At 41.7% G+C, this 13,830-nt stretch overlaps 1 protein-coding gene across 2 annotated transcripts in view; it reads right to left on the reverse strand.

The window, feature by feature from the left end:
* The window catches only part of pde5ab (phosphodiesterase 5A, cGMP-specific, b), a 125,655-nt gene that overhangs the window by 23,366 nt on the left and 88,459 nt on the right, over positions 1 to 13,830 (reverse strand). For both annotated transcript variants that reach the window (XM_044097139.1, XM_044097138.1), the window contains exons 13-16: positions 9,524 to 9,670; positions 2,699 to 2,824; positions 1,409 to 1,503; positions 1,230 to 1,317 (exon numbers count right to left, since the gene is read on the reverse strand). In XM_044097139.1, the coding sequence (XP_043953074.1) occupies positions 1,230 to 1,317; positions 1,409 to 1,503; positions 2,699 to 2,824; positions 9,524 to 9,670 (456 nt within the window). The remainder of the gene's footprint in view (positions 1 to 1,229; positions 1,318 to 1,408; positions 1,504 to 2,698; positions 2,825 to 9,523; positions 9,671 to 13,830) is intronic.

The raw sequence follows: 13,830 nt of genomic DNA on the forward strand, positions 1-13,830 counted from the left end.
TCTTGTTTAGCTTTCTGACCGTGATGCTAATCCAGGTGAGTGTTGGTAGTTGTACGCTGCTTTACCTGCTGGCTGGCTGATCCGGATGTCTTTTTTTCCCTGCAGTGAGCCTCGATGTAGCCAAACTCCGTCAACTATTTGTTTTTGAAATGCCATATTAGATTGTGTTGATGCATTGTGACGTGCTTCACTCTCGAGGTAGATTTCTACCACAACATGCAAACGTCCCCATTCACTCTCAGACCGTTAAAGTTCCACACCACATCGCTTAGGATTTGTTGCCCTGTGCTTGTGCAGTGTGAAGGAAAAAGGAGATGAGCTGCACACGCAGGCTGCGAAGTCAGATAAACGTGATTGATTTTGGTGATCGGTAACAAGAAACAGTGATCAGCGATCTCCCATCATACACTTTTTAACGGAAATCGGCTGATTATGATCGGTGGCCTCTATTGTAAATGTAATTGGAATTTATCATGACCACAATACATGAAAATTCTTATGATAACAAATTTATCACAATAAATAATAAATAATAAGATTACGGTAATGCCTTCCCCTAGAAGGTATGTCTCACCTTGGCAGAAAAAATAAAGATTGATGTTTTTACTGAAAGTTTGAATTTCATTTTACCCCTTCAGCACGGTTAGCAGTCAGTCAATGTATTTGGGATAGATATTTTTCATCTTTACCGTTTAGAATCAAGCTTGATTTAGATCTAGCTGACTCCAATTGTTTTTGACTAAATGCACATTCTGACACATTATGACTCAGTCAATAGTAAATATAAAGTCCCCATTTCATCATCCATATGAGACCAGTGAGCAAGTAAGAACTCCACTCATACCTTATGATACACAAGCTCACACAAACAATTCAGTTTCAATACAGTTTACTAGTCATCAATTCACAATGCAGCTCATCTCAAGGCTCTTTATAAAAAACGACCCAGCACACAAATCCTATTGCTGCACATTCACCTGTTACATTATGAATGTGGTATTTTGGTATTAATTAGGTATTTCTCAATCTAAACCAGAACTATTCTCAAGCTTACTCTGTGTCACAAACAGAGTTGCTTTTTGAAGGTCGTGGCCTTTTTCTGTGGTTGTAATTTATGTACATTTATATAAATGTGAGCAGATTTGAATATTTCAGGTTTTATGCATTAGTCATGCTATACAAATAAGATGTTGGACTGAATATTGTGTTTGTTTATGTAGTATACGTACAGGGCTATTGAGGATCATGAGGCACTGGTCAAAGTGGTGATGCTCCATGGTAGAGTGACAGTACAGCTGGGCCAGTGGGTGATCACTCCTGGACAATGGTGACATAGCAGTCACCTGCACTGTAAATCCACTGATTACATGTATAGCCTCCATCTCCCCTTTCTGACTTCCTACTGTACCTCTGTATGTAGGAGTTGTTGACTCCCCTGTGGTCCAAGTCATGGCAGAGAGTTGCAATCATCAGGGCCAAGATCTCCACATCATTCAGGTTATTCTGTCCAAAAAGGAATGAAATTACTTCCTTAGAACTGCCACTGCCACTGATTATGTCCAGTACAGAAATGAGTGACAAACCAGTCAATACCAAAAGAAATACTGTAAATTATTAGAAGAGCAAATGTTACAAGACAGTCTGACTCTTTGAAGTGAAAACTAAAGAAACAAAGAATGACTCAAAACCTTTGCACACTACCATATAAACTGTGAACACCACTGCAAGATTTAATGTGGTTATGTTTTTAGTTCTGCTACAAGAAGTTAGCCTACCAGCAAAGCTACTCAAGCCTACGTAGTATCTCAACATATAGCAGCAGCACAGACATCCTCAATGCTCATGTCAGCATCCACAGGATGACCTTTCTAAAGAAGCTCTATGAAAGATCAGCTCTGGAAAGGTGAAAGCCAAGAATAACACTTTTCACCAATCTGATGGTGAAAAACAACAGATTAAAAACTAGAAATATCTTTGACGTTGAGCTAAAATATCTATTTATTTAACACTTTGCAGCAAACAAGGTTTTTGAATTGAAAATGTCAATATAGGGATTTTTGCTTGTAGGATTTTTTAAATTAAAATATGATTAATTTCGATTAATTATAGACCCTGCAATTAACTCAATAAAAAATTTTAATGGAGTCAAGCAACTAGTAAAATATTTTTTATTCTACAAAGGAGTTTGTACTCATCCTCCAAACACTGACAAAGCAATGGAAATATAGTCATTTTTAATCTTACAGATTTAATCTATGGAATATTCTAAGATTTAAAAAAAAAAAGTTTTTAAATTATGCTTTTTTAAAAAATGACTCATGGAATATTATTTATCCAAGTTGTTGAGTCCGGAAGGTCTCCTTACCATCACCACAATTTTTAGCTCCCTCCACAGATCAACACTTCAAAACATTAATATAGCTTCTACTCCCAGGAAATATGCTAGTCAAATAAAAACAAAATCACTGTGAATAATTTTGGACTTAGCTGTATATTTACCCCTGTATGTAAAATACAGGGGTAAATATTTGTCTCTTACTTGATGGCTAAAAGACAAGTAAACCCAGTTTTCATTTTTAAATGTTGTTCAGAATTGATATTGTAGCTTTATACAGCCTTATAGAAAATGGCCCTGAATAAATGAAGATGTTGCTGAGTGTATGGAAGCTTCTGGCATAATTGAAAAATCAGAACCTACCTGTAAGCGTCCTGACTTGAGCAGAGCAAACATGAACTGTGCTGTGTTCAGTGCATGTCTCCAGTTGTGATAGGCCACACTCTTCCTGTAGTTCTTCCTGACACTGAGAACCCACTGGCACAAGGTCTGCAGCGGATAGAAGAAGCAGTGAAAGTTTACAACCACAAAAAACAGAGGTCCTGCCGGAGGATGACACAAACATTAATCCATAGTTTATTAAATCAAAATCCATCCATCCATCCATCTTCTTCCGTTTATCTGGGGTCGGGTCGCGGGGGTAGCAGCTTCAGAAGGGAGGCCCAGACTTCCCTCTCCCCAGCCACTTCTTCCAGCTCCTCCAGAGGAATCCCAAGGCGTTCCCAGGCCAGCCGAGAGACATAGTCCCTCCAGCATGTCCTGGGTCTTCCCCGGGGCCTCCTCCCGGTGGGACGTGCCCAGAACACCTAACCAGGGAGGCGTCCAGGAGGCATCCTGACCAGATGCTCGAGCCACATCAACTGGCCCCTCCCGACGTGAAGGAGCAGTAGCTCTACTCTGAGTCCCTCCAGGATGACTGAGCTTCTCTCTTTAAGGGAGAGCCCAGACACCCTACGGAGAAAACCCATTTCGGCCACTTGTGTCTGCGATCTCGTTCTTTTAGATGAGGGTGAGGACGTAGATCGACTGGTAAATCGAGAGTTTTGCTTTTTGGCTCAGCTCTCTCTTCACCATGACAGACCAGTACAGCGCCCGCTTGACGGCAGACGCTGTGCCAATCCACCTGTCGATCTCCCTCTCCCTTCTTCCCCAATTTGTGAACAAGATCCCGAGATACTTGAACTCCTCCACTTGGGGCAGGACACCCTCCCTGACCCAGAGAAGGCACTCTACCCTTTTCCGGCTCGAGACCATGGCCTCGGATTTGGAGGCATTGGGTGTAGAGCTGGTCCAGTGTTCCATGACCAGGACAAAAACCACACTGCTCTTCCTGAATCCAAGGTTCGACAATCTGACGGACCCTCCTCTCCAGAACCCCCGAATAGACCTTGCCAAGGAGGCTTACGAGTGTGACCCCTGTTTGTTACTATGCAATAGCCAGCCCCGCCCTCTCCTCACAACTCCTCGGGCTGACTACTGACCAGTTCTCTGTCTAACAGGTCCGGAAAATCTCTAAGACCTGGGTCTTACCCTCAACAAGATCTATAAGAGATAATCTGTTTAAACTGGTGGCGAAAGAGACTCGTCTAGCTCTAACTACCTCCTATCCAGAAGTTATGACCCTTTTCAGTTAAGAAACAATCAACTGAGTAGCCCTCACAGCTGCCTAGCTTCAATAACCACTTCTGTTAACAGTAGCTCTCTTTCTAAAATATAACGTGCACTTAGAACCGGCTAGATATTATTTAGTGCCTAGGATTTAAGTCCCAGGGTCATTATTTACACTCACCAAAGGAAAGTCCGAAGCCACCGCATTACTAGAATCATGTATACTGGTTTTACTATAAATAGAAGAACTTTGATTCAAATGACTCAATTAATTTCAATGTCCACAACCTAATAAGAATTTTAAAATATGCGTATTTATTAAGCAAGCTTTAGCAGGGAAAATGACAGGCATACAGAATTTACTTGAGGTTACCATACAAAGAAAATCAATAAAATTTAGATCAATTTAACCTTTCTCTAAAACTTCCCTACACTGTCATCTATCTATCAAATAAGGCTTTGGGGTGCGGCACAACTCATACCCATCGGTGGAAATGGATCTGGGCAACAGAAGTCCTTGGTCAGAATCCTTCTCCGTGAAAAATGAATCCTCTTTGGAACTGAAACAAAGTGAACTGTCTGTTATATCCAACCGAACAGCTCTTGGTCGATCCTGTGACTTTTGTTCAGTTCCCCAAGTCCGTTGCGATGCAGGTCGAGCTCAGAGTTTTGAAATCTAATGAAGAACCAAGGCGGTGGGTTGATGGATCCCGTCCTATTAGTCCGGCGTGCGTGAGGTGATTCTCGCTTTCCTTGGTTCCAGGGCGTAGTCCTCTGCTGGTCTTCTTGCCGCACTTGTGTCGAGCCTCCGCCGGGGACGAAGAACATCGTATCACCTTGGTCTCATGGTTTTATACTTTTCTCCCTATCTATGGGAGTGTACCTGTTGAAGGTTGCACAATAACGTTCCTAGGACATTTGTCACTTGGGTCACAATGACCCGATTGCGAGATAATGTGCTTGTGACACTTGTAACTTGGAAACTTTCCGAGAAACAGCAACAGGCATACTTGTGACATTTGTGACTATTGGAAACTTTCTGAGCCGCAGCAGCAAGCAGCTGCACCACCCTTACATCCTGACCACATCCTGTCAGCCCGAGAGTTGCTAAAGTCGCACTCACACCCCACCTCACTTCTCCTTTGATTCTATCATTCATTTATAATGTTATGATAACCATAATTTATTAGTTGCTCCTATTGTAATCTTAATGTGAGTTATTACAAATGTTTTCTGTAAAGAAACCAAGAATAATCCATGATTCTTATTATTTAATGTCAAAGTTACAGTTACTTGTTTTACTTGTAAGAGTACCCAGTAATGTAAGTGTAAGTATTATTACAAGTAAACCAATATTAATATAAGTATTTTACTTTGAATCTTATCCAATTACTCACAATGTTTAGATTTCTTTCTTTAAAACTTTCATGCTAAGTAATAGTCTGAACTATTTTTATAAATCTGCAGGCTGGAAACTTACTTCCTCTTTTTCCAGGAAAACTGCTCTTCCTGTTTTATGACTTTCTCTGTCTTGACTATGATTTCTTATGATTAAGTAGAAAAAAGTAGAATTAAAGCAAAGTTTGCAGAAGACAGAAACAACACACACAACCACATTGATTTTATAGACATTTAAGTCTAATGTTGGATCTAGATTTTACTTGAGTAATTAATTTTAAAGATAACTTTATTTATTTTTACTGTTAAACTAAAATCTCCAGCATGGGGAAGTGGGATGATCTCGGATTTTCTTGACACCACCCTGTAATTTGAGCACACCTTCCGGTCCCCCTTTTTGAACAGGGGGACCACCACCCCAGTCTGCCAAACCAGAGGAACTGCCCCCGATGTCCATGCAATATTGAAAAGTCGTGTCAACCAAAACAACCCTACAACATCCAGAGCCTTAAGGAACTCCGGGCGGATCTCATCCACCCCCAGGGCCCTGCCACTGAGTAGCTTTTTGACCACCTCGGCGACCTTGACCCCAGAGATTGGAGAGCCCAACCCAGAGTCCCCAGGCTCAGCTTCCACAATAGAAGGCATGTCGGTGGGACTGAGGAGGTCTTCGAAGTATTCTGCCCACCGGCCCACAACATCCTGAGTTGAGGTCAGCAGCACACCATCCCCACCGTAGACAGTGTTGGTGCTGTACTGCTTTCCCCTCCTGAGACGCCGGATGGTGGACCAGAATCGCCTCGAAGCCGTACGGAAGTTTTTCCCCATGGCCTCTCCAAACTCCTCCCATGCCTGAGTTTTTGCCTCAGCAACCATCCGAGCCACATGCCGCTTCGCCCGCCGGTACCTATCAGCTGCTTCCACAGGCCAAAAAGGCCCAATAGGACTCCTTCTTCAGCCTGACGGCTTCTCTCACCGAAGGTGTCCACCAACAGGTTCACGACGGGCACCGACAACCTTGCGGCCACAGCTCAGATGAGCCGCATCGACAGTGGAGGCACGGAACACGGTCCACTCAGACTCCATGTCTCCCACCTCCCCCGGGACATGTTCGAAGTTCTGCCGGAGATGGGAGTGAAAGCTCCATCTCACAGGGGATTCCGCTAGACGTTCCCAGGTGACCCTCACAACACATTTGGGCCTGCCAGGTCTGACCGGCATCCTCCCCCACCAGCGGAGCCAACTCACCACCAGGTAGTGGTCAGTGGACAGCTCCGCACCTCTCTTCACCCGAGTGTCCAAGACATACGGCCGCAGATCCGATGAAACGATGACAAAGTCGATCATCGAACTGCGGTCTAGGGTGTCCTGGTGCCAAGTGCACATATGGACACCCTTATGCTTGAACATGGTGTTTGTTATGGACAATCCATGATGAGCACAGAAGTCTCACAACATAACACCACTCGAGTTCAAATCGGGGGGCTGTTCCTCCCAACCACGCCCCTCCAGGCCTCACTGTCATTTCCCACGTGAGCGTTGAAGTCCCCCAGCAGAACAAGGGAGTCCCCAGGTGGAGCACTCTCCAGTACCCCCTCTAGGGACTCCAAAAAGGGTGGCTAATCTGAGCTGTCGTCCGGCCCGTAAGCACAAACGACAGTCAGGACCCGTCCCCCCACCCGTAGGTGGAGGGAGGCTACCCTCTCGTTTACCGGGGTAAACCCCAACGTACAGGCACCGAGATGGGGAACAACAAGTATGCCCACTCCTGCCTGACGCCTCTCACCTTGGGCAACTCCAGAGTGGATATATGTCCAGCCCCTCTCAAGGAGACTCGTTCCAGAACCAGAACCATGCGTCGAGGTGAGACCGACTATTTCTAGCCGGAACCTCTTGACCTCACACACTAGCTCTGGTTCCTTCCCCACCAGAGAGGTGACATTCCACGTCCCAAGAGCTAGCTTGGGACGTGGAACTCTGAGGGCAGTGAACCTCCAGAAAGCTGCTGAACTGTCAGTGTGACAGGGAGAGAGTTGAAGGTCTGTGCAGATCAGCTGCTGGAGTTTTTACCAGTATCTTTAATCAGTCCCATACCCAGTGCTCCATCCCACCTTGCTTAAAGTGTTTCATCATCATCCCTCTGCCAAACAAGAACATTAGCAGTCTCAATGACTACAGGCCAGTGGCACTAAGGCCCATCCTCATGAAGTGCTTTGAGAAACCACTCTACCCCCACCAGTTTGCGTACAGAACCAGCTGGTCTAGAGAGGATCCCATCGCTACCACTCTGCACACCACACTGACACACATGGAGCAGCAAAGGAGCTGCGTGAAGCTGCTCTTCCTGGACTTCAGCTCATCTTTTAACACCATCATTCAGAGCAGACTGGTGAGGAACCTGAGGGATCTAGGTCTCTGCTGCTGGATCATAAACTTCCTGAGAGTGGGATCCCACCTGTCCTCAGCACTGAGCACCAGCACCAGCTCTCCATAAGGATGTGTTCTAGTTTTTGCATTTTGCAGCGAGTATCTGCAAAGGCTAATTGATGCCAGATAAAAGGATGTGCTCCAGGACAAGGAGCGAGAACCCACAAGTTAGGCGCAGAGTCATGGGAGGTGGACGGATGGCCAGCACTGATGACCAGGGCAGAGGGGAGCATCTGCCTGGAGAGGGCTAGAGAGGACATGTCAAACCTGAGGAGAGGAGCGGTTCCAGAGTGGCACAGAATCAGCTGTGTGCGGGCCTGAGGAGTACGCTGCAGGCAGATCACAACGGTCGCAAGCTGCACAGCAAGTGGGGCTCAATCAATGGCACCAGGTATCAAATGTGGCCCTTCACCTGATGACTTTTACAGACATTTGTTGGACCATGCAAACATCTAAAAAAGAGCTGTTTTATTGAGCCTACTTTGAGGCAATTTTGCAATAAATGACTTCCAATTTGATATTTGTTCTTTGGGTTTTTGAGTTGCTTGCTCCCCCTTGTGTCTAAGACTGGGGCTTGGAACCACACTGGTCACATAAAGTAAAGCATCACTGAAAGCAAGTAGGATTTTATATAGTGCTAAGCAGGACAAACGGTGCTAACCAAACTTGACTATTTCAGGTGTTTGTGCAGTCTGAGTGAAGACTCACCCTCTTGCCATAAATCGGTGTTTCCTGCTGCTCTATGTGCTCATCAGGAACAGTATGCAGAAATAATTCAAGCAAGGCACCACAAGAACAGCATTATTCAGCTAATCAAATTCTGGCTTATTTTCTCCATAGTAATCATAAAATTATCATAGATTAGAATGAATGACTGCAGCAATAAATCTTCTGGAATACTAACAATGTACTATTATTAGTACAGTAAATCTCACTCAGTGTGCTTCCTGGGTGAGATGCTGTGGTCAGAGTCAATGTCACACTGACCGTCACTCTGCCCCAGGCTCCTCATTTTTTACAATCAAAGCTGTTTTTGTGACACAGTCCAGAGGTCACCCTCTGCAGATATTAACACAGTTAAAAATGTATCACTGCCCTTTTGCACTCACTGTACACATTTGGAAATAGTCCACACATTCTCCACAATGGTATTTTTTATATGGTATATCTTACCTCAGAGGGGATTTCATTATTTGCTTCATATATTTTAGTTTTGTCTCTTTTTTTGTCATTACTTCATCTTTATTATTGTATTGTATTCATTGTTAAAACTTTTGACAATCTTATTGCTATCTGCTCTTTTGTCAACTTATAAAGTGGAATGTGTATAGCTGTAAAAGACAGATGAATGTAACTATAGAAAAGTGTCACTATTTGTTAAAACTAAGTAAAAATGTATTTACTCACTATCATGCACTGATGTTACTACCACTGCTGAGAAAAAAGTCAATAGTTTTTGCAATTAATAAAATAGGATTTAATAATTAATAAAAAAATAACATTTTAATTGATTGGGATCAGGAGGAATGAGGGGCTCACACAACTGCATATTTATATTTCAAGCTTACAAAGTTAGATATAGTGATTAATTGTGATTAATTACAGCACCAGAGTGAGATTAATTTGATTAAAAGTGTAAATCTATTAACAGGACTTATATATAAGTAATATAATTAATCAAATCCAAGGTGTATAGGAAAGGAAAAGAGGGATAAGGAAATATATTAACTATACAGAATGTAGGCGGGTTTTTACCGTGTACTTCATCTGGAAGTTCTGGATCAGTTTGAGGTCAATAAACATGCGGATAGTAGCCAGGGTGGTTTCAGTGTCTGACAAGTCGAAATCACTGAAACTGAAGTCCAGCAGATGCAGCGACTGTGCTGAAGGAACTGTGGTCACCTGCAAACACCAACACAGAGCCATGAGTTGGAAAAGACTGCAGAAGTGAACCTTATGCAGTATTCAGATGGACATTAACAAGGTGTAGATCATAATTTTGCTTGTTTTTGATTCCATTAGAACCTCAATAAGGTCTTTATGAAGGTTTCTTGTCTTGCATTGTCACATAAATGGCATGTAGTGGCCTCAGAAAATCAGGCATGTCTGAACACACGATTCAGACTCTTTGTAGCACCTGAGAGGGGCCCCTCATCAGGCTACAATCACTTCACACTAAGAAGAGAAACACAGAGCTGGACCTTAGCTGATCCTGTGATTCCATTGGTCGAGCTAATGTAGTAGAGATCTGGTTGGCCCATATATTCCCAACAGAACCTTTCCCTCTCAGACTACAGGTTTACTGTTGGTTGCTAGTAGGGCTGCATCGATTTTTCTGCCCGATTACCGATCGTTTAAAAAGCCTTAACTGCCGATTCCAATTTTGGCCAATACCAATTTTTTGTGTGTGTGTTGCTTAATATAACAAGAATGTTGCTGAGTTGGCAACAGTGGGGTAACTACTGTTAACTGTAAATGTGCAGACATGACCTGGTGGGTCGGTCTATCAGTTAAACCTTTCTTGCAGGAGAGCAAAAGAGAACAGTGGTTGATTTTTAGGCATTTGGTGAGGTCGATAAGATCAGTGGATAAGATTGGCTTCACATGTAAAATTGGCCAATCACCGATCTCCCAAAATTAAGAACATCGGCACCGATAAATTGGCTGGCCAATAAATTGGTGCACCCCTATTTGCTAGTGGATCTAAATGTGCTTGAACATTTAGATCGAGCACATCCTGTTTACTGTAGACTAGGGTTGAAACGTTCTTCTTGGTAAAATTTTTAGTTAGACTGGCTTAGGATATCCTGAGCTATCTCTGTAGTTATGTTGCTATAAGCAAAGGTTTCTGGAGAACAAACTGACCACTTTTCCTCAATGCAACTTTCTCCTACTCCTCTCCAATTCTGGATTATTTTAACTTCCAACTTCATGTCCTGTTTTTTCTCTTCATAAAAGATGCATCTGGTATGCTTAAGTTGTAACACCTTAAAGGCTGGTGACGTTGGTCATCAGCTTAATGTTCTTCTTCTACATAGATGATGCACTTGGCCCTGTCTCATTAATAGTTTGTTTTGTCTTTTCTTCATACGTGCGTTTGTTCTTTTTACGTTGCTTCATCTCCTTTTTTGCTTTTCCTTCCCCCCACCCCCATTTCTGCCTTCTTGGTTATAATCAATGAAAACATGGCATTTAAGATTAAAATATTACATCAGCAGTGAAAAATATGTTTGAAAATCAAATTACCACAAACATTTAATGAAATTTTAATCAACTGGAGTAAATCTGATACTATGCCAACATGACAACAACATGCCAAGCATACATGGTAGAAAAATTTTAGGTGGGTCCCAAAGATCTAGTCAATCTGAATTTTAAACCAACTCTACAAAAAATACAAACAAATATAGAAGAGTAGGATAAAACACAACTTACCGTCTGGGGAAAGATTCATATTAAAATGATGGTTGTGCCGAAAAATGATTTTAGATAAAAGACCAGACTGGATGGATACTGAGACCAAACTATGCTCATCATTTATTCCCAAACCCAAGTTCATCACATTTCTAGATGTTCTGTGTTTTAATGCTAATCAAGTAGGCAAAAATTTTAGCAGGACCACAAAACCATGAAACTACAAGATAAGTGTGGGTAGGCATAAGAAAAGAGACAGCTATGTAGCATTTATTTTTCCTCTGATGTCTGGCTCAACTCTTCTCTGCTGATGGCTGCTTCTTCTGGACGAGATTCATCCCGGAGTTCTGGTACTGCTCACAATGCACCAAAATTGGAATCGGCAGTTAAGGCTTTTTAAACGATCGGTGATCGGGCAGAAAAATCGGTGCAGCCCTACTAGCAACCAACAGTAAATCTCAACTAAAACCCCACTTGTTTAGAGTTGTATTTGAAACGTAATCAATTGCAAACTTATTGACGGAATCTGACTTGATGTTGTGTTTTCATTGTTGATTCTATGTTGCATTGTGTTCTTGCGTTTGATTTGATGTGAAGCACTTTGAAATGCCTTGCTGCTGAAATGTGCTATACTAATAAAGTTTGATTGATTGAATGCAGATGGTTTTCCTCATCGTTCACCATGTCAGCCATGGGCCACCGTCTTCTGTTCCCTGAGAAGAGTAATCAGATGTTAAAGCATATATGTAGCTCAAAAATCACAGATGTATAGTGTGGACAAGTTATACACCCACAAAGAACTATTTAAATTAACACAGGCATATTTACTTTATATGCATACAAGCATGTTTATCATTAACAGACATACAAAACTGGAATATTTCTGAGTAAATTTAAAGGTACAAACCTAAATAACTACTTGTTTTGTAAGTATTAAACATACAGTCATTAAAAAAAATTATACCAACCTAGTTTTCTTCAAGTTTCTTCATTTTAATGTCTGGTGCAACTATTTCCATGTCTTCATGACTGCATAGGCAACCATAAAATACAATATAAACCAAATAGATATGGCTGCACACTGCTCACTTTAGCAGCATGGCTGGATGGAAGCAGCGTGTTGAATGTGCGTCTGTGGACGTCAGGGTGCTGGTTAGACGGCCTCTGACGCAGATCTGCAAGACTTCTTATTCTTCTCATTCTCCAAGCTCAACAAGAAAACTCATTCTTTGATGCTCCATAGAGTTGCCTCTGATCATTGCAGTTTCCTTATAATCTACAGAAAAACCTTGATGCTCCTCAGTTGGTAGCGATGGAGGACACCTGAAGCTTCAATCAGAAGCCAACTTCAGTGGCTGCTTTGTCCAAACTATGAAAATTCTGACAGTGAACCTCTGAGTCCATTAGAACTGCTAAATGAAACACCTTCTGTCTGAGCATCCACAAGCAAAACAATAAAATCAGGAGTTATAACACTATTTTCTAATGCAGTTGTTAAGCTTCAGTTCATCTAGAAACTGCTGGACAGCCTTGACACCGCCTTCCTCATTTGCATAATGAGGCAGAAATACATAAAGAAAAGTGAAAAAAGGAGATGATTTCATGTAAAAAGAACAAATTCTTGCATAAGAAAAGGCAAATAAAAAAATTATTATCAAGACATAAATTTCTTGATGAAAATGCACGTGTAAGGAAAAGGAAAAACAAAAATTATATATTTCTGCTTTTATTTTTAACTATGTCAGTTTTGGTCCTCCATACTGTCTTCCAGTGTTTAACATGACAAAGCCACTGGCTAAGCTTTTACTGTGTCAAACTGTATCTGCTCTTTTTCATCCTATAAGCCTTTAAAACAGGTTCAGAGCTGATCTGTCAGCCGTGTTTCTCTCCTACTTACACTGAAAAAAATACCTCTTTGGATGAACATAAAAAATCATGGAAAGGTTTTCCACCTGATCACTTTGCTTTATTTCAGCACCATGTGATTCTGTTACTCCTACTTAAAACAAATTTGTTAGGTCAACTTAATTTATTAAGGTTATTCTAATGTAAAGCAATTGTGTTGGCTCAACTTATGTTATAATGGTTATTTCTAATTTAAATAAAATGAGTTGGCTCAACTTATTTTATTACGATTATTCTATTAAGTTTTGGCTGAACTTAATATATTATGGTTATTCCAATTTAAAGCAAATTGGTTGGCTCAATATAATTTATTAAGGTTGATTCAACTCATTTACTATAGTTGGACCCAATGTAATTTAAAAGAGCCAGCCCAACTAATTTACAATGCTTTGGACCAAATAATTTACTTTACTAAGATTAATGGCAATTTAGTTGAAATTAACTTTTTTTTTTCTTCTCCAAAGAGTTTTTGCAGCGGAAGTGGCTTGTATTTTTTTGAGACAGTATGCAGACAGGGTGAGGACAAGGCAAAGGTTGCCAGGACTGGGAGTCGAACCAGCGACGTCTGCGTCGAGGACTAAGGCCTCCAAACGTGGGGCGTGCTAACCCCCTGCACCAACACAGCAAACCCGTGAAACCAACTTATGTTACAGTGATACCTTCACACTACTTAATTGAGTTTATTAAGTTGGCTTAACAAACATGCTTCATGCTGAAAGAAAGCTATTTAATTGTGTGGAAAT

This window comes from Gambusia affinis, linkage group LG18 (assembly GCF_019740435.1).
Source record: "Gambusia affinis linkage group LG18, SWU_Gaff_1.0, whole genome shotgun sequence".
NCBI classification, from domain to species: domain Eukaryota; kingdom Metazoa; phylum Chordata; class Actinopteri; order Cyprinodontiformes; family Poeciliidae; genus Gambusia; species Gambusia affinis.